This window comes from Elephas maximus, chromosome 3 (genome assembly GCF_024166365.1).
Source record: "Elephas maximus indicus isolate mEleMax1 chromosome 3, mEleMax1 primary haplotype, whole genome shotgun sequence".
In the NCBI taxonomy this organism is placed as follows: Eukaryota; Metazoa; Chordata; class Mammalia; order Proboscidea; family Elephantidae; genus Elephas; species Elephas maximus.
Genome location: NC_064821.1, coordinates 81,296,457 through 81,320,463, shown reverse-complemented (window position 1 = coordinate 81,320,463; position 24,007 = coordinate 81,296,457). Strand labels below are relative to the sequence as shown.

At 51.1% G+C, this 24,007-nt stretch overlaps 1 protein-coding gene across 2 annotated transcripts; it reads left to right on the top strand.

The window, feature by feature from the left end:
- Positions 1-3,672: 3,672 nt before the first annotated feature.
- Positions 3,673-23,267, top strand: NT5C1A (5'-nucleotidase, cytosolic IA). 2 transcript variants are annotated; one of them, XR_007516611.1, is made up of 7 exons: positions 3,673-3,926; positions 11,169-11,336; positions 11,840-11,969; positions 13,883-14,005; positions 16,480-16,664; positions 18,927-19,545; positions 20,668-23,267. XR_007516611.1 is itself a non-coding variant. In XM_049878880.1 (6 exons), exons 1-6 carry the CDS (start codon positions 3,801-3,803, stop codon positions 19,290-19,292), a joined length of 1,098 nt encoding a protein of 365 aa, XP_049734837.1. In that variant the 5' UTR covers positions 3,673-3,800; the 3' UTR covers positions 19,293-23,267. The 2 variants fall into 2 exon arrangements, 1 of the variants encoding a protein (XP_049734837.1); XM_049878880.1 differs by having other exon boundaries at positions 18,927-23,267.
- Positions 23,268-24,007: the final 740 nt, after the last annotated feature.

Below are 24,007 nucleotides of genomic sequence, written 5' to 3'. Positions count from 1 at the left end.
TTGGCAGGAAGCAATAATGGCAAAGGAAGAAGGCTGACCTGGCCTCAGGGCAACCATGAACCCAAGAAGGTGACTCAGAAGCCTGAGAACTCGGGGCTGGTATTCCCAGCTGAAACCACCCTGGGGGGATGGGAAGTCCTGCTCTCTGCCTGTGTGGGGGCACATAGGTCCTGGGCTGCCACCTCTGAAAAACTCCCTGTTCAGGCCTTCTTCCACTCTATCCCCACCAGGTTAGTTCACTTCCTGCCTTCAGTTTTGTCCTCTGCACCAGTCTAACTGCCTCAAAGAAGCCAGAGTGATCTTCTAAAGCACAAATCTGACCATGTTCCTTCTTCAAAGGCTCTGCTTTTCCCTCAGCATGATTGATATTCAAGCTCTTTAAATGCCCCTCAAGGCCCTTCATGGTCTGTTGATCTCGAAAGCCTTGTCCTTACCCTCACTACCCCCTCCTGCCCCCCCCACTCTTCCAAGGGGTCCCATGCCTCTGTGCTTGTGCACAAGCTGTTGCCCCTCCCTGGATCACCTATTCCCTTGTCTCAATCACCTCCTCTGTGAAGTCCTCTCAACTCTCAAAACATTGGCCCCTGATGTATCCTCAGTTCATTATAGTTACCAAACAGCTTCTTGTGTGATTCCCCATATCCCCATCAGCTGAGCCTAGCACACATTTAAATATATTTTTTAAGGGCAGGAGAATAAACACTCAGAGAATGGCAAAGCTGGGACTTGACCTCAGGTCTTCTAACATCCAGTCCACTGCTGGTTGTGCTGTCTCAGTTATGGAAGCGAATCCAAGTCAGAACGTGGAAAGTGAGGTAACAAACCATGATTTCTGGACACCAGAGGGGAAGAGGTCTTGTCTGATTGACAAGATGGACTTCTTCCATGTTCTTTCACCTGCCACAGGGAAAGATGGGCTCCCAACTCACATCATTTCAAATTAATAACCCCAGAGAAAAAAGAGCCAAATCTCCCAGCATCCCTATAAAAGAGTGCCCGAGAGTGGCCTGGCTGGGGTCACATGTTCATCCCCGGATAAATCACTGTGTCCAGGGGGAGTGAACCAAAACAAACCCATTGCTGTCAAGTCAGTTCTGACTAATAGCGACCCTATAAGACAGAGTAGAACTGCCCCAAAGGGTTTCCAAGGCTGTAACCTTTATGAAAGCAGGTTATCACACCTTTCTTCTGATGAGCCACTGGGTGGGTTCAAACCATTGACCTTTTGGTTAGCAGCCCAGCACTTAATCACTGTACCACCAGGGCTCCTTCCTGGGGAACGGGGTCCTACAACTGGTCAGCTCTAAATCATGTGCCCACTTCTGTGACCAGGAAGGCAGGATTTGTTACTAGAAGAGGGTGGGAAAGGTTACTAGTCAAGCAAAGCCAATAGCCACCAATTTTCCCCTTTGGGTCGTTTGCTGAAGGGATGTGGAGAATCTCATGGAAATTTAGAGATGGGAACCGTAGCCCGGCAGCTTACTCTTGGGGCAGCATGATCTCTCTCTCATGGTGTCTCTGCTGCCCTCTGCACATCTTTTCCCATCTTCTTGATCTGCTGATTGGCTCACTCTGCTCACAGATAGCTCCTGCCCCCTCTTAGCTTTACCTTGCACATAACTGCAGCTTGCTAAGGCTCATCCATTTCTCTTGGGAGCCAACTGTCTTTCACAGCATCCCCATCTTCTATTCCTGTTGTTGACTACCCACCTCCTGTTTCCTAATTCCACATTCCCGAGAGAGAGAGAGAGAAGAATCTGTTTGGTTCAGACCATCTTTTCAAGCCAGGCCACTCTCATCCAAAGAACCACTCTGTACATTCTTCCTGAGTGACCTCATCCTTCTCCTCCACCAGGCACCTGAGAATAATTGACCACTTCATGGAGCTTCAATCATCTATTGCTGTGTAGGAGCCCTGGTGGCACAGTGGATAAGAGCTACAGCTGCTAACCAAAAGGTCTGCCATTTGAATCTACCAGCCACTCCTCAGAAATCATATGGGGCAGCTCTACTCTGTCCTATAGGGTCACTATGAGTCAGATTGACTCAACAGCACCAGATTTGGTTTTTGGGTTTATTGCTAACAAGCCACCCCAAAACTTAGTGCTTAAAGCAACAACAATTTATCGTTTTTCATAAATTTTGTGGGTTGGCTGAGCTCAGCTGGGAGGTTTCACTGCTTCATGTGGCTGGGATCATTCACACAACTACATTCACTCAGAACTGGGCTGGGGCTGGAACAGCCAAGATGGCCTCACTCACATGTCTGGCAACTGGTGCTGACAGTCACCTGGGAAACCTCAGTTCTCTTCCACTGGCTCTTATCCTCCAGGGCCTCTCTCTCCATGTGGCCTTTCCAGCAGGGTAGTCCAGACTTCTTTACATAGCAGCTAGCTCCCAAGAGAGCAAAAATGGAAGCTGCAAGGTCTCTAAAGGCTTGTGCTCAGAAATCGCATAGCATCACTTCTGCATTCTGTTAGTCAAAGTAAGTCACAAGGCCAGCTCAAATTCAAGGAAAGGAGAAATAGACTCCGTTTCTGGCAGAAGCGTCAAAGTCAGATTACCAATGGGCAGGCAGGATGGGAGAGACTTTGGGGTCATCTCTGGAAACAATTTATGGAACCTGAAGAAGGGCAAGTCTAAACCCACTTCTCCCAAATCCTAAAGCTTTTATTAAAAAATGATGATTTCCCCCTTCCTCCCACACAAGGTTTGGTTGGTCCCTCCCAGGACACGGTGGAGGCTGGGCAGATCCCTCCATTCTGCACCTCCGTTCCAATCAGATGCCCTCGGGCTAAGCCAGCATTTCCTTCTCCCACCCACCTGTGCACACCTCTTGGCAGGTGCCCATCACACAATGATGCTGCTTGTCCATTTCCTGGCTTATGCCCTTGGGATGGATGACATTTGTGTCTGCATCCCAGGAGTAGCAAGAGTCACACAACTCTAGGATGGCGGCGCAAGATTCTTTGGTTCCAGGGCCCTTCTTCCACCCTCCCTCGGTCCATCCCCTTCATGGCATTCACTACCATCCCAAGATCGGCAGGTGGGACCTGGGAACGCGCGCCCCCTGCAGGCCAGCTAGGGAGTGGAAGCAAGAATCCGGGGGTCACAGTTCCCGGTAGTCTTTCCAGCCCAGGTCTCTTGCCAGGCGGAGGGGAGGCTGGTCTCGCCACTGACTTCAAGTGTTCTCCGCCTTGGTGTGGAAGAGCTGCCCGCCTGGGCATACCACTATGCTCCCGGCTGGGAGAAGAGTCCTGCTCGTGGATGGAGCTGTCCATCCACCCACCTCCTCCTTATCCGCGCGCGGGCTGAGCTGGGGCCAGAAGAAAGGGGGCGCCGCTGAGAGGGGACAGAGAGGCTTTTCATTTTGCTCCTTTGTGGATCACCAGCCTAGGGGAAAGTCGTCAGGCTATCTGTGTGTCCTTGAGCCTCTGCGAAGAACATTTCGAATCCGCAGCAGCCCCTCCGCCGGAGCGCTGGGGAGGCAGGGGCTCCCCATTCACTTCGGGGAGGGGCAGTCGGGGAAGAAGAGCTCAGCTGTCCCCCAATAAGCATGCTACAACACCACCACACAAGCAACCGAGGGAGAGTTTATCTCCCCACCGCTCCCCACCCCACCCCCAGCAGGCGGGGCGGCCAGCACCCCGCCCTCCGGGCCGGCTCACTTGCACACACTCAGCACCACTGCCCGCCCCCTTCTCACGCCCGGGACGCGCCTCTCTCCGTCAGCCCAGTCCCGCGAGCCCCCCGCATCTCCGCGGCCGCCCGCTCTCTCCGGTCGGGCTCAGAGCCCGAGAATGGAGCCCGGAGAGCCCCGGGAGCCCCTTGAACCCGGGCCGGGGGCAGAGACAGCTGCAGCCCCACGCTGGGAAGAAGCCAAGACTTTCTACGACAACCTCGCGCCCAAGAAGAAACCCAAATCGGTAAAAGCAGGGCATGGGTATGAAGGGAGGGAAGAGGAAGGGTGCCACCGGGAAGGGGTCGTAAGTTCCTTGGGAAGGGATCCATGGCGCCTTCCGGGGAAGGGGACGCAGCTCTCAGCACCAGAGTGGCCCGGCTTTGGCTCCGGCTCCGGCTCCGGTTTATTTTGGGAGCTGTGTTCTGGTGTTTTTTTCCCGGGCTCGGGTTCCACGCCAGGATCGCCCTCCCCCATGCTGTCATCGGGGCCCAGCTCAGGTCGGTGGCCCTAGCCCCTCCCGGCGCGCGTAGCTTGGGGCGCGCGACTGCACTTGTCGGCAAAGCCGGTTAGCTGCGCCTGCGGAAGCTCCACGGGCTCTGGTAACCAGACCATGGAAACCCGGCTCCTTGCTATGTGCTCCGGTCTCCGCCATCTGGCCACCGGGCTCCGGACCTGAACCTCTGAGCTCCGGCTCTGGCTCAGCGCGGTGCGCTCTGGGCTCCGGCTCTGCGCTACCGGTGCTCTGCGGGCAGGGCTCCTGCGCTTCTGGTTCCGGGCTCTCAAAGCTGGACTCTGCTCCCGGGCTCCGGGCTCTCCTCCCCTCGGAATGGGCATCGGTGCCCCCGCGACCCCCGCGTGGGGGGTCTCAGCCCTCCAGGGACTCATACAGAGGAGTCAGGTCCTCTCTCGTTCGGGCGGATTGATGACTCCCTGGCGCGCCCCTAGGCCTTGCTTATTCCAGCTTCCAGGAGCTCTAAGCCTGGGGAGAGGACTGAGGATACAGGCTGGACCCGAGGCGTCCTCAAAGCATCTTTCTGCTTCCCTCCCAAGACCCCTCCTCAGGATCCCTCACCTTACCAACAGTCACTTCCTGAGCACCTCCAGGCCCTGGCTCAGCAGGGGAGATTGAGGGATGAATTAGGCTGAGTCCCAGGCTGGGGAGCTCACAGTGCCTTGATGGAGCCCCTTGAGATGGTGAGTGATCAGGTAAAAGACCCTAAGCAGTGCAGTGGGAGCCTAGAAGAGGAAGTGACTGTGGACTAGAGAAGGCTTTGTAGAGGTGGTATTTGATCAGTCTTGCTTGAGTAGGAAGCATTTCTCAGGCAGACGGAGGGAAACAGCATGAGTAAAAGACACTGAGATGTCTTTGAAAGCGAAGGCTGTGTTCTGGAATCAGGCCTGAATGGGAGAACGCAACATCATTGGGAGAAGAGTTGGAGGAATACCTAAGAGCCGGTGGAGGGCTTCTAGTGCCATGTTAAGGAGTCTGGACCTTATTCAGTGGGGATAGGGGCTTCCAAACTAGGTTCCATGAAGCCCCATCTTCAGGGGGTCTACACACATGTGAATCCAATTGTATGTCTTCTTCAAACTAGGTTTTAAACAATTAAAAATTTGTTAAAAACTCGACACACTCAAATGTGTTAAACTGGATATTTTAGCACCTTGGAGTTGTTGTTAGTTGCCAGTAGAGTGGGCTCCTACTCATGGGGACCCCATGTACAGCATAACAAAATGTTGCCTGTTCTGCACCATTGTCATGATCGTTGTTATGCTTGAGTCCATTGCTTTGGCTATTGTGTAGTGCCTTCCATCCTGGGGGTCTCATCTTCTGGCACTATATTGGGTAGTATTCTGTTGTGATTCATTGGGTTTTCACTGACTAATTTTTGGAAGTAGATTACCAGGCTTTTCTTCCTGGTCTATCTTAGTCTGGAAGCTCTGCTGAAATCTGTCCACCATGGGTGATTCAGCTGGTATTTGAAATAGTAATGGTATAGCTTCCAGCATCATAGCAACATGTACGCCATCACAGTGCAACAAAGTGTCAGGCAGATGGTGGACCCCTTGTGCTGCAGGTTGATTATTTCTTTTAGCAAACCTCAGAATAAAGCTTTTCTTATGATCTGTTTAATAGAAGATGATCTTGTCAAAGATTCTATAGAAGACTCTTAATCAAAAGGGGGAACATACAGAACAGAATTTCAAATTTTCCATGGACTCCAGACTTTCTGGAACCATGGAGGCTGAATGAACCCTTAAAACTCTTGCCCTGAGGTCATCTTTTAATCTTAAACCAAAAATATTCCCAAAGACTTCTTAAAGCTGAACAATAGTTTAGCTTAACTAGTAAAAAATGTCTGCCTTAAGCATTATGCTCTTTTAAGACCTACCCATATGAGATGAAATTGACAAAGGCAACTAGAAAAATTAGATAGGAACCTTAAGGGCCAGTGATTTTATGTTAATGGGGGAGAAACAACTCAGAAAAGGAGGATGAGAATGGTTGCACAACTCAAAGAATGTAATCAGTGTCACTGAATTGATGAGTGACATAAAAATCGTTTAGGTGTTGAGTTGGTGTATATTTTGCTGTGTATATTCTCCACAACAACAAAATAGATAAAAATTAAAAAAAAATAGGAGAGCGTCTTAAAACTGCAAGGCCTGTGGCTTAAAACAACAAACAAAACCTCTCGCCATCTGTAACCACTTATTGGTGTGAATCAGGACTTCTCAATACTGTGCAACCAAGACCAAACTGACTGGAGGCTGAAGCCTAAGTCTACAACGAGCACCCTAACCCCCAGTTTCAACTTTGCTGTGATCCAAACAACTGTGTTGTTCTCATCGATTGACTTTATAATGAACATTCATATACATGTAATACATTCGAATTTGTAAACAAAATTTATACCAGTAAATATGGTAATACCTGGTTCATACGCTGGGGTTCCACCCAATAATTCATTTGAAAAAAAGGTCATGCTGCTTAGAAAAAAAGTATGAAAACCATTATGGAGCTGTCGCAGGATTTTTCGGCAGGGGATTAACTTGGTCCCATTTTTATTTTAGAAAGATCACTCTGGGGCTGTGTGGAGGATGGATTGAAGAGGGTGAGGCTGCAGCAGGTGGACCAGTGAGAAGGCGGTCCCTGCCTGAGGAGGAAGCTGGACTAATGGGTGGTCTGGGGGATGGAAAGGAGGGGAGGGGCATTAGAGTAGGGGGAGAGCACCAGCACTTAAAATCCATTCCCTCATCACCCTCCCCACCCCCCACCCCGTCCCTGCCACAAACACTGAGAACCCTGGGAGCTTAGGCCCAGTGTCAGTCATGACCCCTCAGATAGCCCCTGACCTCCCAGGGTTCTCTGTGAGGCAGAGGCTGAGGCTTTCTGGCCCCTCTACTCCTTCCTATAGTAGCCCCTCCTCCCACAGGCTATTTTGGGGGCTTTAGGCCTCATGGGCCCTATCAGGGTCTGGCCTGGGTTTATTCTCATTCCCAGGGGCCTTGAGTAAAATATTTAACTGCTGAAGGCCAAAGAAAGGCCCTACCTCATGTGGTCAGAGGACTTCCTCAGTCTAGAGCTAGGCCCTCTTTCTCCAGCAGCTCTTCTCCTGCTAAGTCCTTCTAGAAATAACAGCTTTTTGACTCTGTTTCTATCTTGGGCACAACGGGCAGAATCATGTTGGCCTAAGTGAGTGCTCCCCAGGCAGGCCAGGTAGTGCTGGGCTGCTCTCCATCAAACTCCACCCACATTCCCCAACCCAGAGCAATCAGCCTGTAGCCCAGCCCCTGGGGGAGGCAGAGACAGCTGGCAAGGCCCTGGCTGCCTGGAGCAGAGCTTCCAGGCTGAGCCCTAGTTTGAGATGAGCGCTGTTCTAACCCAATCTCTAGTCAGGATCTGGGCTTCTTGCTGATTTCTGGAGGAGCTGTCCTTAGGTGCACCAGACAACACATGGCAGGTGGCCTCCCTCTGAGGAATCAGCTTGAGTTAGAATCAACTTGGCAGCAGCTAACAACCACAACCACCACAACAACACACTTAACATGCTCAGTACAGTGTCTGGTACACAGTAAGTTCCCAATAGAAATGTCGAGGGTGATATTCAAAATACTTAATAACTGGTAGAGCATGGTCACAAACCAAACATAACTGACCATCAGGCCTTAGAACCGGAACAGGGTCCTAGAGGTGTCCTGTGTGCAGGACATCGTGAAAAGAGTTGCAGGGAGGGGTTGTCTCAGGAAAGGAGCTGCAGTTGCAGGGGTTAGGGTCCTCTGGGGGCTATTGAGGAGGGGCACAGCAGAGGGGCTGCTCAGATAGAGCCTACTCTTGAGGCCAGAGACTTGAGATTTCATTCTGGCTGTGATACACAACACAGCTTTAACTTTGCTGTGTGACCTAAGGTAATACTCTGTTCCTAGCTGGGCCTATTTCCCCAGAGAATACTGGGGCCAAGGCAGCCAGGAAATTTTTCTCTTAATGGCCAGAGGTGGGGTGGGATGGTATTAGGGTAGCTAGCTTAGCCAAAGTACCCCAGGATTCAGCAGTCTGGCAGGGACTGTGGGTCAGAAAGTTAGGAGCGAGAAACTTGGCTCGTTGCCTGGGCTGGAGTGTCCGGCTTGGGAACCTGCCTGAGGGGGCTGGGAGGGCAGCTGACTTTCTGTCCTTGAAGAGGTGATGGGTCTGTCCCTGGGGCAGTGAGCTCAGGGGACAAGGCAAGCTCAGCCTTTGTCCTAAAGGCCTACATGGCTTCCTGGGTTTATGAGAATGGGTCTGTTCCCCCAACCCTTACCATCCCTGCCATCTCTCTATTACCTTTTTTCTTTAGGGCATTTAACTTTACTGTCTTTCCTTGAAGCTCACAGCTGCTAAGGGGGTTGGTTAGGAGGTATCCAGTCCAAGGACACACAGACACACAGTGGTGGTCAGAAGCTGTGAGAGGTATTTGGGCTGTACCTCGAAGGATAGATACCTGTCCACTACTGCTGCCTTACACTGACCCTTCTGGCCACATACGCCATCTTGGTTAGGATAAAAGTCAAATGCAAGGTGAGGTCCACCACGCGAGCTTGGAGAACTCGTTGGTCTTTCATTTTGGACTTTGGACTTGTAAAGCTGCACTGTTCAATATGGTAGCCTGTATCCACATATGGCTATTTAAATTAATTAAAATTAAATACAATTAAAAATTCAGTTCCTCACAGCCTCACTAGTCACATTTCAAGTGCTCCACAGCCAAATGTAGCTAGTGGCTACCTCATTGGACAGCACAGATTATAGGACATTTCCATCATCACAGGAAGTTCTATTGGGCAGCGCTCTTCTAAAGGATAACACCAATCCCAAATCTCTGCCTTGGGGATAGACCATAAGCTCCATGGGGGCAGGGATCATTTCTGCTGTGTCCGCAGCACAGTGCCTGGCACATGGTGACAGGGCCTCCGATTGGGGTCTAGGCTTGACCCCAGAGAGAAGCAGTGGAGTTGAATACATGTCCCACAGAGCAATAAGGAGAAGGCTGGAAGGTGAGGTCCACTTATGAGTCTTGTCCCCAGATTGAACCTCTCTGTCCTTGTTTATAAAGTTGGAATCGGATCCCAGGGCTGCTCAGGACACAGAGAAGTGTGGGACACTCTGGGTGTCTGCGAGCCCATTGGGCTCCCATATCCTAATCTTCCCTGGGTATTATACAGAATACAGCTTCTGTCTGTGGTGGCACCCTCCTCCCTCAATTCCAGTGGGAGTGGGGAAATGCTTTGAGACCCTCCTAGGACCCCCTTTGATCTAGCCCCTGCCTACCCTTCTGGGCTTATCTATAGCTACTCCACAAACCCTGGCTCTGCTCACCTTTGTGAATGCACTGTCCATGTTTCCACCTTCTCCTGCTTTCCTTCACTCTACTCCCTTTCAAGGCATCCTCCTCTTCCATGATGATGTCCTCTGAGCCCTTGTCATCAAGATTTTGCTTTCACCTCTATTCTAGTACTCATTTCAGTACTGTTTGCATCCAAGTGACCTGACTGTGACCCTGCATGCTCTGGGGGTGTGAACCAAGTGTCTACTGGGACCACTCCCAGGCAGAGCCCAGGTGCCTGTCAAAAAGAACATGTAAATGCTTTGTAAAATTTGAATCAACCAAAAAAAAAGTCCTCTAAGCACCTATCAAGCAAATTGAACAGATTAGGACACTGCACTAGAGTTTCTATTTCATGTAAAATTTATGGTTTTTGATTCATTGTGAATATTGTTTCTTATTGAAATTCATCATTTAGAAGTTCAGAGACATCCTTTTGGTCAATAAAGATTTACTGAACACCCACCATGTGCCAGGCACACTACTAAGCACTAGAATAATGAACAAGGGAGACATGATTCCTGCTCCCTCAGAACTTACAGCCCAGAAAGAAAATAATTAAACAAGCAATCATAGTTCAGTGTTACCTTTTATTAAAAGGGAAATCCATAGGAATGGTAGGAAACCCAGACTAGAGGAGGTAACATCCAGTTTGAGACCAAAGTGGAATAGAAGGTAGCTGGATAGAGTCAGGGAAAGAGCGTTTTCAGGCAGAGGGAACATCAGGTGCAAAGGCCCAGTGAGGGCACACTCAGGGACAGGAGAAAGGTTCAAATGAGCAATGCTGTGACATGGGTAAGTAAGAGTGGAGAGAGAGTAGGATTCTGTCTTGAAGGGCCTCCTATGCCATATTGAAGGTTGTCAACCTTATTCTGAGAAGAGTGGACACCACAGAAGAGTTTCAAGCAGAGGCCAGCTGTGATCGGGTCTAAATTTTAGAAAAACCTCTCTGACATCAGTTGGAGGAGAGATTAGGGGTGGGTGAGAGAGGATGATGCATTGGACTGTGACAGTGGAGATAGAGAGATGCGGATGGAGTCTAGAAGTAGAATTGACAGGTTTAACTGAAAAGGGAATGGAGTTGAGGATGACTTCCGGGCTTCTGGCTTGGGTGATGGAGTGGATGGTGGTGCTGAGCATTGAGGTGATGAAAAGGGGAGAGGATGAGATGCGGGAGATGGAGAAGGTGGTGGGAGTTTAGCCTTGAGCTTGTCAAGTTTGACTGACTGTTAGCCAACCAGGGCAGTCAGATATATGCCTGGAGCTTGGGAGAAAGATCTGGGCTGGAGATAAATTTTCTATAATTGTCATGTTTCTAGGCACCATTTCTTCCGAAGGGCATGTAGTTCTCATTTTATAATGGAAACCATCTGGAGACCGTCTTGAGCATCAGTCATTCTTTGGTTATATACATCGTATTCATTTTTCTATTGTGTCCAGATAGATGGCCCACCGGATGGCAAACTCCTTGAGGCATGTTATTTCCATCAGATTGTGCTCCTAGGTGGGGCACCATCATCTCTCACCGTCTCTAGCTGGGTCCTGCACCGAGGGGGTCCTGAACTAGATCTGCCTCTACCCAAGGGGAGGTCTGAGCAACAGCCCTTCCTTCCATGTCTCTGCAGCCTAAGCCTCAGAATGCAGTCACCATTGCTGTGTCTTCCCGAGCCTTGTTCCGCATGGATGAGGAGCAGCGGATCTACACTGAGCAGGGTGTGGAGGACTACGTGCGCTACCAGCTGGAACATGAGAATGAGCCCTTCAGGCCCGGGCCCGCCTTCCCCTTCGTGAAGGTGAAGGAGCAATCCTACCACTAGCCCATACAGTGCCTAGAAATAGGCACTCCTATGGGTATTTGAGGAAGGAAAAGGGGGCCCCTCTGGGCAGATGAAACACTGCAGGCACACAGCTTGGCTAAGGGACAGTTCCTTGTGGATCACAATGGTCCTATCCCATTGTGCATGGGGTTGCCATGATTTCGGGGTGACTTGCCGGCAGCTAACAACAACAACGTCAGGTAACCCATTTAGTGAATGGAACTTGGGCTGACTTTTAACTCTCACTCACCCTTTTGTGTGTGCCCCTGTGTGGTGAAAACCTGCGCAACGGTAGAGAACGGCATAATGAGAAGGTAGTCCACATCCACTGATCTCATCCCACACCTGGCCACTGACTCCCCATCCCACCCCCCTACTCCTCCCAGTGGCTCCCAGCTCACTCCTCCTCCCCAACCCTGGCCACCAACTCCAGGTATCTACCCCTGGGGTCTGAGCAGCTTGTGTCCTCTCCCATCCAGGCTCTGGAGGCTGTGAACAGCAGGCTGCGGGAGTTGTACCCCGATAGTGAGGACCTTTTTGACATTGTCCTCGTGACCAACAACCATGCTCAAGTGGGAGTCCGTCTCATCAATAGTATCAACCACTATGGTGAGCATGAAGGGCTTGATCACGTGACAACCGTACCTTACCTCCAGGGATGGGGCCACAAGTACAGCAGGGTGAGGTCATACTGGCTGGAACCCCAGGCTCCATGGTGCATTGGTAAACTGGCTCTAGAACAAAACAAAACAAAATGCCCTGATTTGTAGTGTGTTGCTGATTTTCAGGGTATAAATATTCACACCATGGCTGATTTCAAGCTACCAACAGTTGAATAACATAAATGGCTCAAAAAAATCCTAAATGTTTAACAGTTGACTCTTTCAAGCTAGTACAACCAGGATCCAGCACACCACTTCGCAGGCAGGGACTGGGCAGAGTACCCTTGTGTCTCGGTTTCTCTCTCTGTAACGGAGCTAACAAGCCTTACCGGGCTGCTGGGATGATCAGGCGCAGTAGTCAGAGTGAAAGCATTTTGTGTCTTAGTCCAAACTCTTGACTGAAAGTAACAGACCTTCCAGAGCTAGTTTAAGCTGAAGAAAATAATTTATTAGGTTTACAGGGATATAACTTAGACCACAGGAACCCTGGTGGCACAGTGGTTAAACACTCAGCTGCTAACTGAGAGGTCGATGGTTTGAACCCACCAGCTAATCTATGGAAGAAATGTGGCAGTCTGCTTCTGCCTTGGATTATAGCCTTGGAAATCCTATGGGGCAGCTCTACTCTGTCCCATAGGTTGGCTATGAGTTGGAATCGACTTGACGGCAATGGGACAATAGGTTAGCTTAGACCACAGGGCAGGAAGTGAAACAGGGCCTCACAAAGGCCTGAATCCAAGTACAGGAAATTGCTTCTAGGCTCTTTTTCTCTCTGGGCCACATGAGCCCTTTTTTCTCTTTCTCTTGGCAAATCTGTTTGATTTTGTGTGTGTGTGTGTGCGTGCGTGTGTCTCTCCCTAAATTATGTTTCTCTGCTTTTCCTGAATATGGTTTGAAATTTGCAAGTTGGCAAGTCCTTGTTTCAAGCAATCAAGAGAGTTGGCATTTTTTAATCCTAATTTCAATTTACTGGGAACGGGTGTGAAATTCAAAACGCCTAACTGCCTGTGTGACACAGGCTCTAAGTAAGCAGAATAGATCCTACCTGCAGTGCTGGAGCAGGGTCCGGAAGGGCCCCTGCTCTGCTGGGCATTATCCCTTTCAGGGTGGACAAGGCCCTCGGGGAGGGCCTGGGTAGTGATAGAGTAGCTCAGTGGGCTCAGAGCAATGGCCATATGCCAACCAGCGAATATGTTAACAACCCCAGCAGCTATGCTTATGGGTCAAACCAAGCCAGTTGCCCTGGAGTTGGTTTCAACTCATAGTGACCCCATGTCTTTCAGAATAGAACTGTGTTCACGGAATTTTCAATGGCTGATTTTTTGGAATTATTTTGCCAGAATTTTCTTCCAAGGTGCCTAAAAAACAAAACAAAACCTGTTGCCATCACATGGTAGACTCAAAACACTGATCTTTTGGTTAACAGCCAAGCTCTTAGCTGTTTGCACCACCCAGGGACTCCATGCTGATCGGTATTAGCTAACTATAAAACCAGTCTAGGAAAAAGAATCTGATTGGCCCAGCTTGGGTCAGGTGTTTGCCTCTTATCTAATCAGCTATGACCAGGAGGGCAGGATCACATATCACAACCATGGCTCAGAGACCCACCTCTTGCAATACTATGATTCCTTGACCAGAGGGTGTTACTATGAGCCAGCCAATTGCTCCAGAGGGATGACTTCATGGATGAAGGAGGGAGGGGCTCGGAGAGGAGGAATGCTGGCCTAAAAGTACACAGAGAGTCACTCTGACCCCACCATCACCACCATGAGAACCAAGATGGTGCCCATTGGACACAGGGGCCACTCAGGCCCTTAGGCTGACCTAGCCTTACTGAGGTACTCTCTACCTCTTCTCCAGACCTGTCCATCGAGAGGTTCTGCATGACAGGTGGGAACAGCCCCATCTGCTACCTCAAGGCCTACCACACGAACCTCTACTTGTCAGCTGATGCAGAAAAAGTGCAGGAAGCCATTGATGAGGGTAAGTCAGACTGGGGAGGGAGCATATGCGGAATCTGACAAAGAGGTCCCAGAGGTGGAAGGGCTGGTCCTGGAGCTCTGTGCAGGTGCTGGGGATTGCCATGAAAGGGACAGCTATGCAGTGCCTCCTAATTTCCTGAGACCTGCCCTGTAAACTCTGAGAATAATGCCCCACCTATCCCTTTCCTACCACCTGGCCCACCATGTTGAGGAGGCTTTAACTCATCAATGCCTCCCAGTCTCCTGTTTCCATGGAAACCCTCATTACTACTCAGACAGTCACTCCCTTCTCAGATTCCCCCAGGTCAGCCCAGGTGTTCTGATTCCTGGGTGACCCTGGCCAGCCTCTCTGGGCCAATGGGGAGGGAGGTCTGTATCCAGCCCAGCCTGAATGGTGGGCTTGGGAAATGATCAGCAGCATCGCCAGCAGCTGAGCTGGCCAGTACTGGGGTGAGGTTAGGAGACCTGGGTACAAGTACTGACAAAGAGACTCTCCCCTCCCCCACCACGGGTGTCTTTTATGGCGTAATTTTAGATGAGATTGTAGTCTCAGTCCTCTCAACAGGGTGTGTGTCCCTATTGCACCTGGAAGAAAACAGGCCACAGAGGAGGAATGAGTGCCCAGCTACCTGAGAGGTCTACTCAGGCCAAACACTAGTGGTGGGTTTCTTTATCAACCAACAATATATTCATTTTTCTCTTCCTCTTCCATGCTGTCTCCTGGCTGGAAGCCTGGCCTGTCTCCCTACTACCTTTCTCCCCTGAGCTGCATTGATACCTCCAAAAGGCTTTCTTTAACCAGGAACCAAACGCCATTTTCCACGCCCTCTGGCTGGGGCGTTGGCACTAGTGTGTATGTGTGCCTCTGTGCGTCTGTAATTTGACCTTGGGCTAGGGAGCAGGGGAGTGGTTGGGAGGGGCCCCTGCTCAGGGTGAGGTGGTTCTGGTTTATCTTGGCTCCAGTGTTGGCAGAGCTGAGCAGGTGTCTGGCCTAATACCCAGGGTCTGCTCCTGCTTATAGCATCCTGCTGTAAGGAATTGTGAGGCTGGCACTGCCCACTTCCCCCAAACCTCTGCCTGAGCCCAGCCCCTATGATCCTAGACTCCCAAAGAGCAGGGTGGAAGTGGAGTTTGGAGAAATAAAGAGTAGGGGATGGACTGAGCTGCTGCCTAGGTTTCCAGCGTCCTAGAACTCACTCTCTGTGGTCCAGTACAGCTCTAGCCTGGAGCCTGGGTCCCCAACAGGCATCCTTGATGCCCTGGAGAAGCCCAGGGTTGCACAGAGTCTGTGTACAGGCAGCTAGCCATGGCCACCCGTGTTGTCTCAAGCAGTGCTGAATGGCCAGGTTGCCTCAGTAGGACATGCCTGGAGTCATTGTAGCAGTAGACCAATGGGGCCCACACCTACCTGCACCCCAGACTGCAGTCTAGCATCTCAGCACCAAACAGCTGAAAAGGCCATTAATTCTACCTAAGCCCAGAGAAGGTGAGTAAGTTGCCAGGATCAATAGTGAGGGTGAGCCTAAGGCCAAGCCGGAGTCAGGCCTCCTTCCCAGCTCCCTGTATGTCTGCGATGGGAACCTGTGGAGAACTCTTGGCAGAAGAGCAGTGGTCTGGGGGACCCTCCAGCCAGGACTGGTATCTGGCTGGTACGCATCAGCCTAGACTCACTAGGTGTTCAAGTGTAGAGATTCCACCAGACCATTTTGGTAAATAGCTCCTGCCCTGAGCCCTCTGAGTACCACCCTGCTACCCTGGGACCCCCCAGACCTCTCCACAAAGCAGCAACTAAAGGGGTAACCCTGACATAGGCGAGGGCCCTCAGAGCCCTGCTTCAGCGTGACAGCCAGTGTCCACTCTTACTGGTCAGTGTCTATGCCCTCCCACTTTTTACATATTTTGAATCCTAGCCCTCAGTAGCTTAGTTACCCGGTGCTGCTGTAACGGAAGCACCACAAGTGGATGACCTTGTGAACAGAAATTTATTTTCTCACAGTTCAGGAGACTAGAAGTCTGAATCCAGGGCTTGGCCCTAGGTGCCTGTTTCAGCTTCTAGTAGCCAACTAGCCTGGGAACTCCCGGGCTTGTAGATGCAGCTGCGTGATTCTCTGTCCCCTATGGTGTCTGTCTTCCCCCGTGAGTGTCTCTGTGTCTATTCTGATTTCTATGACTCAGACATGATTAGGTTTAAGACTCACCCTACTCTGCTATGAACTTATTAACATAACAAAAGAAAAACCCTTTACTTCCAAACAGGGTCATAGTTACTGGTACAGGGGTTAGAATTTCAACACATATTTTTGGGGAGACACAATTCAGTCCATAACATCAGCCTGGCCCTAAGCCCTGGGTGAGGCAGGTGGGGCAAGGATAGCCTGAGATAGCCCTCCCCTGCCCCCAGGCAGCTGAGGGGGTTTTCAGGAGGGCCCCCAAAGCCCAGCTTGGGCCAGCCAACACTTGCCTCTTTCTGCCCAGGGATTGCAGCTGCTACCATCTTCAGCCCCAGCAGGGATGTGGCTGTGTCTCAGAGCCAGCTGCGCGTGGCCTTCGACGGAGACGCTGTGCTCTTCTCGGATGAGTCGGAGCGCATCGTCAAGGCCCACGGGCTGGACAGATTCTTCGAGCACGAGAAGGCCCACGAGAACAAACCTTTGGCCCAGGTACTCCACATATTTCCTGGAACCCCCAAGTGGAACAAGACAGCTCCCCAGAACTTGCTCTTGGACTGAGCCTCAGCCCAGAACCAAACCCCAGGCTCAGCCCAGAATCCAGCCAGGTCCCCTCACCAAGCCTCCAGCCCCATCCTCTCCCTTGGCCCTGGCTCCTCTCACTGAGTTCCCATCCCTTCATGCTTGCTCACTGAGGCCCGTCCCCCCTGAAAGCCCCATCCTCTCTCTAAGGCCCTCTCTGAAGCCCCCACCACTTCTTTGCAGCTCCAACCCCCTTTCTGAGGTTCCCATCACCTCTCTGAAGCCCCATCCCCCTTCTGAGGTCTCTGTTCTCTCCCTGAAGCCCCCACCCCGTCATTGAAGCCCCATCTCCTCTCTGAAGCTCCCATTTCCTCTTTGTACCTCGAATCCCCACTTTAGGTCCCCATTACCTCTCTGGAAACCCTGGTAGTGTAGTGGTTAAGTACTACAGCTGCTAATGAAGATGTCAGCAGTTCAAATCCGCGAGGCGCTCCTTGGAAACTCTATGGGGCAGTTCTACTCTGTCTTATAGGGTCACTATGAGTCAAAATCGACTCGACAGTAGTGGGTTTGGTTTTTTGGTTTATTCCCTCTCTGAAAAGCCTCTATTGCCTCACTGAGACCTCCATCTTCTTCCTGAGCTCTCCACCCCCTCCTTGATGCCCCATCCTGTTTCTGGAGCCCTCATCCCCTCTTTGATACCCCTACTCCCTTTCTGAGGTCCCCCACCCCTCTGAGTAAGGCCCCATTCCCTCAAGAAGCCTCTGCTCCCTTCACTGGAGGAAAGGACTGGCACCCCTCACTGAGGCAGGGAGACCCAGCTGGGTGTGGGGTCTGGAGGACTCTCACTAGCCCTTCCCCCCTCCTGCCCTCCATCCTTTGACCAGGGGGTTCAGGGACCCTCACTCATCCTCAAACTGCTCAGCGTCTCCTTGAGGGCAGACTGTGTCCTAGAGCTTGGTGGAAACTCCCTGGGATTGGAGCTTTTGGGATCCCCCAGCCCTCCTGGAGCTGCTCTTTGTGCTCTGAACAAAATTCTGGGTGCTCAGTAATCCTAGAGCCCCTCTCTGCCCTGAGCTCAGCAGGTCCCAGGGCTTCAGTGGCTCTGGAGCGTTCATTTCACTTCTGTTCTCATGGGTTCCCTCTGAAATCTTTGGGAACCCAGGGCAGGATAGTTCTCTCACTAAGCAGTGGGAAGAGCCCCAGGAAACCACTGCTTGCTCCAGGTCACCCAGCAAGTGAGGGGTCTCCAAGATTAAGAACCCACCTTTCCTTATTTCCAGCTGCTGTCGTAGTTTTCTTCATCTTCATCATCAGGTTCTCTATTCACAAGTCCTCATTAAGCTTCATTGTTCTGAGCACTGTGAGAATAAATATTTTCCCTCACTCTAGGGTGCCTGAGACACCTGTGTGCCCAATGGGCAGGGCGGATATTCAGCAGTTACACACCAGTCCGTCTGGTCCAGTTGTTCACAGCTGGAGTCTGCTCTGATTGGAGGTGCCCACGCTGTAGTTGCTCAAAAGTTTTAATATCCTGCCTGCTGATGGGCACAGATGGCCACACTTACAGAGCTACAGGAAGATACCCACATACCTGGTGGGCACATGGATGGACATACATAGTTAACTGCTGCCCTGGTACAGTTATCCTGACCCAGATGGCCTTAAGCACAATAATGCAGACACCCAGACTTGCATAGATGGCTACAGTCCCGTGATGCACACAATGGCTCCAGCAGGCATGCTGTTGTCATTGTTATTAACTACCCCCCACTCATGGCCACTCCGTACAAAAAAAAAGGAAATATTGCCGATCCTGCATCGTCCCCGTGGTCGGTTGTGGATGGGATTGTTGCAATCCGTAGGGATTTCACTGGCTGATTTTTGGAAGTAGATCACCAGGCCTTTCTTCCTAATCTTAGTCTGGAAGCTCTGCTGAAACCTGTTCAGCATCATAGCAACATACAAGCCTCCACTAACAGTCAGGTGGTGGCTGCACACGAGGTGCCCTGGCCAGGAATTGAACACTGAACCCGGGCCTTCCGCATGAAAGGTGAGGAATTATGCCACTGAACTTCCGGGCATAGCAGAACTAAAAGATTTATGGAGCCCAGGAAGCTGTCCCACCCCAAACAGCAGGACATTAGCATTTAAGGGAGGGAGCCGGGCTGGAGGTGGGGGGACAAGCGTTTGGGAGAGTAATGAGCTATGTGTTCCTTTGCCTTCTCACAGGGCCCCCTAAAGGGCTTTCTGGAGGCACTGGGTAGGCTGCAGAAGAAGTTCTACTCCAAGGGCCTACGGCTTGAGTGCCCAATCCGCACCTACTTGGTGACAGCACGCAGTGCAGCCAGTTCTGGCGCCCGGGCTCTCAAGACCCTGCGCAGCTGGGGCCTGGAGACGGATGAGGCCTTGTTCCTGGCTGGAGCACCCAAGGGCCCCCTCCTTGAAAAGATCCGCCCACACATCTTCTTTGATGACCAGATGTTCCACGTGGCTGGGGCTCAGGAGATGGGCACGGTGGCTGCCCATGTGCCTTACGGTGTGGCACAGACACCCCGGCAGGCTGCGGCGACAAAGCAGGCCCCATCTGCCCAGTAGCTGAGCGGCCAGTTTTACCGCGCAACATTGTTCCAGGCACGGCTCCTCATCATACTTCAGCACCCCGTCCAGTGGGCCCCACTAGTTTCTCATCACTCTGCCCATCAGCATGTCTGTCCTCATCCCTGTGAGAGAGGCACATGTGGGAACGGATGCAGCCTGGGCCGGCATTCTCACCATCCGTCCTTTTGGGCGAGCACTGTGCCATGATCCTGCCTAGGAAAGAAAGACTGTGCACAGCAGCTGGATTCCAGTAAGAAGTTGATGGGACAAGGGTGGGGGCGTCAGAGAAGCCAGGATGCCTGCACAGGGGCTTGGAGGGAAAACTAGCTCAGCATGGTGCAAAGAATACCGCTTTGAGAGAGAGAAGATCTAGCTTCTAAGTTCTGTCCTGGCTTTAACTGCATGACTTTGAGGAAGTCCCTCCCCTCCATGATCCTCAGTTTCTCCATCTTTTAGGTGGTTTTCAAAGTCTCCTTTAACCAAAGCAGTTTGATTTTATGACTGCCTTCTTAGATGACAGCAGTCTATGCCAGGGCTGCTGCTGGTACATAAGGCACCTTTGTGCAGATTAAAAAAGGATGCTCTCCCTCGGCAAATCAGTTACAAAAAGATGGGCCTTCTTCTGGGCTGGCCCAGATTCGTTCTGGGATACACAACTTGATCAGCAGAACACTGAGTAAATTTTAGCCCAGGGGCATTTGTCAAACGGGCAAAATGCACGATCGTCCAAGCAGCCCTAGCAATAAATTTTCAACATTTGAAAACCACTGGAGATGATGACCTACCTGCTTCCTAGCCTTGTCACTTCCTGTGATTTTCTAGTCCTGGTAATCAGGCTCAGCTACCTGGTGAAGAGTTTGTGAAAAGTGAGGCGTGTGGCTTTAACCTGCATGTAAACACTCCTCCAGCTGGCAGGGGCGCCGCGGGTTCTTCCTGGGGAGGAGTTTTAGAAGCTGTCTGATCAGTGTGCTTCCTTTACTTTTCCTTTGAGCCAAAGTTCAACTGTTCCTGCCTTCCAACCAGCAGTCTCTTAGCGTTAAATTGCTGAATGATCTCTCACAGCTGGCAATAGAAACTGTGATGGCCAATGGAAACCACTAAGTGGCGCTCCGCCTCAAGCACCTCCCAGGGCAAGGCACCCTACCTGCCCCCCATCCCCTAGTTAGGCCTCTGCCTCCAACCTCCTTATGTCAGTCCCTACCAGTTGCAGTGGAGTGGATTCCAACTCATGGTGACCCCATGTGTATCAGAGTAGAACTGTGCTCCCTAGTGTTTTCAATGGCCAGGACTTCCTTCCAAGACACCTCTAGGTCAACTCCAACTGCCAACTTTTTGGTTAGCAGTCAAGCACATTAACTGTTTCACCACCCAGGGACTCCATGTCAGCTCCGACCCCCAGTTATTGCATCCCGCTGTGCTGTTTCATCCTGTTCTGCTAAGCAGCTCTGCCAGTGGGGTAAGAGGCGAGTATCCGTGTCTACTGCTGTGGCTCCAAATGCAGGGGGAGAAAGTTTAGCGGTTGAAGTGGGAGGTTGAGCCAGAGGGTAAAGTCCTGCCTGGGGGAAATGCGAAGTAGCCTAGTCAGTGCTGACGCGTGAGGAGGTCTTGTCCTAGACAAAAGATACAGACGTAGTGGCCAACTAGACGATAAGGAGCTGAAGTATGCGCCAGCAAAATTCTCCAGCTGAGGATTTGTCAGAGGAAGGCCAGGTAGAGCTGCCCCTGGAGGTAATGAGCTCTCCATCAGTGGGATGCTGTGGAAGGGATTCCAGGATGAGGCAACCTCCCCCACAGAGATGCACTAGGATCCTTCACCCTGGCAGAGCCCCAGCAGCTGCTTACAGCTTCTTCCCCACTTGTGGGGTGACTCTCACTACTTGATGACTCATCTTCCTCCTTTGTTGACCATCCTTGGCTCTCTCTGGAGGGAGGGCAGAAGCTCCAAAGGCTGGACCCCCAGGAAGACCAAAAAGGGGTGAGCATACATCTGTGTGTGGGATTGATTGTCCAGCTCCTGGGCAGGAACCTAGCTGTGAGCAAGTACTTGGTGAAGGAGATTGGAGTATGGAGGAGAGCTGGAGCACTTGTGGGGGGCAAGAGAAGGGGGAATGGACAACCTAGGACCTGACCTCTGTCCCTTTGGGGACTCAGCCCAGGGTCTGAATGGACACAGGTTCTGAGCAGCGTGGTGGCAGGATAGTAGTTTCAGAAAGATAATCCAGGAAGGGGGAAAAAATAAGACAGAGGTGGCTCTCAAAATGAGCAAGAGTTAGGCCAGAAGAGAGGCGCTGGGCTGGGCTTCCACTCCCAGTGTTGGAGGCATCTTGGGGAGGAAGGGAAGGCTATGCTGAGTGGCTAGGGCAGACACCCATATTGACTGCCTTATCCGGGGATACCCAGCATTACTGTACCCATACGGGCATGTGATGAAGGTATCTTTGCACAAGGTCATTTCCATCCCACAGCCAGGATCCTTCTGGCCAGCAGAGGAGGCCTCAGGGCAAAGGGCCTGGTTTCCAGCTTGCTCTGCTGCCAGTGCTCCACGCTCAGCCAGAGATACCGTGAGGCCTATGAACAGCCTCAAGAAAATGAGAAGGGAGGGCGAGAGGGAGCTTGGCCCCAGAGTCACTTTTGATCTTGGCTGAACCCCAACCAGGCCAGAATCGCTCCCTTGGATGAACCTTCAGGGATCACAGAGTTGGTGGCCATAAGATACCTGCAGGGCTAGGTACAGCCCAGGCTCACAGAATGGCATTGGGCTGCATGACCAGGGTGCACACGTGAACTGCAAGGGCAGCACCAGATGTCAACTAATTAAGATAAACTCCAGGGACTCTGGGACCCATGGGGTCCCACCCCCAGGTCATAGTGATGAACACTCAGGATGAAGGAAAATAGGATGCTAGGATCAGAGATAAGGTGCCATAAAAGTCTGGATTTCACGGGAGTGCCACTAATAGCTATGGACAGCCCTGGGCAATGGAGCGACATTAAGGATCCAAATTCTATTACTGAAACCATAAATGAGCATCTCAGGACTGGAAAAAAGCTTTCAGCGGCTGGAATAAAAGACCAGAAGGCCTAGGGGCTGGCTTAGGCAGCAGCCAGACAAACCTGATTGTTTCAAGTGGTGAGAAGAGTGCTGCGGTGACAAGCGCTGCTTATTGTATCACCAGGTGATTTAAAAACCAGGTGAGCACCCAAGCTGCAGGCCTAACCGTGGACTGCAGCACAGGACAGGGAGGCCGCAGCTCCTAAAATGCTGGGCCGCTTAGCTGAAAGCACTGCTTCCCCAACAAGTCCTGCAAAACAGTGGGGCCGGGAAACACCAACCAAGTCCCAGACCCGGTGGAAACTGCTAGGAGAAACAGAAAACATTACTAAGCACTGTAACTGCTAAGATCATTATAAAACAGCCCCCTCCCTTTCCTGAGAGCCCAGTCAGAGTGGCAGGGATGCAGTGGAATAAGCCAGAAGAAACCGAAACCAGTGAGAAGTTCAAGTCCAAGATAGGTCTGGCATAATAATGGGTTGTTATTGTTGTTGTTAGGTGCCCTCCAGCCGGCTTGTATATAACAAAGTGAAATGTTGCCTGGTCCTGTGCCATCATCACAATCGTTGCTATGTTTGAGCCCACTGCTGCAGCCATCATGTCAATTCATCTTGTTGAGGCTCTCCCTCTTTTTCACTGACCCTCTGTTTTACCAAGCATGATGTCCTTCTCTAGCAATTGTTCCCTTCTGATGATGTGTCCAAAGTAAGCGAGACGAAGGCTGGCCATCCTCGCTTCTAAGGAGCATTCTGGCTGGATTGCCTCCAAGACAAATTTATTCTTTCTTTTAGAAGTCCATGGTATCCTCAATATTCTTCGCTAACACCGCAATTTGAATGTGTCAGTTCTTCTTTGTTCTTCCTTCCATATGATGCTATTGAGAATATGTTAGTCATCAAAGTGCCATCTTTGCTTTTTAACACTCTAAAGAGGTCTTTTGAAGCAGATTTGCCCAATGCATCGTTTGATTTCTTGACTGCTGTTTCTATGAGCACTGATTGTTGATTCGAGAAGAATGAAATCCTTGAAAACTTCAAATTCTTTGCCAGTAATAACGAGTAATAGGGCTGATATTCAACTGGTATGCACCAGTACAGTCGAATTATTGAAATATGCTGTAACAGCTGGTAAATACTGCTACCTGGAGCCCCTGAGTTCCCCTCCACAGCCCCAGCTGCCCTGGCCCTTCCACTGTGAACCCTCCATCTGCCCGTGAGCCAGCAAAAGGGGCCTCCCCGACCCTTCCCCAGCACGGCAGCCATTGTCTACTCTGTTTGGAGGTGCCCTGGCCCTGCTGGTTAAGAGAGGTAAAGTAATTTGCCCAAAGTCACACAGCTAGTAAGTGGTAATGCTGAAACTCAAGCTCATGTCTGTGTGATGCCCAGAGCCAGACTCTTAACCATTATACCACACTTCCCAGATGTATGCATAGAGGTGGCAAGAGGAGCTTCATTCTGAGGACTTCACTAGAGAAGCTAACCTGACAGTGTCAGTTAATAGCAGAGTTGAGTTGCTGCAATAGAGACCTCAAGCCTGAAAATATTTATTATCTGGCGTTTTATGGGAAAAGTTTGCCGATCCCTATGCTAAGGCAAACATCCCCTGCGCACTCCTTGTGGGGTGGGCCAGGTTGCATCCACCTAAGCATGCACGGGCAGAG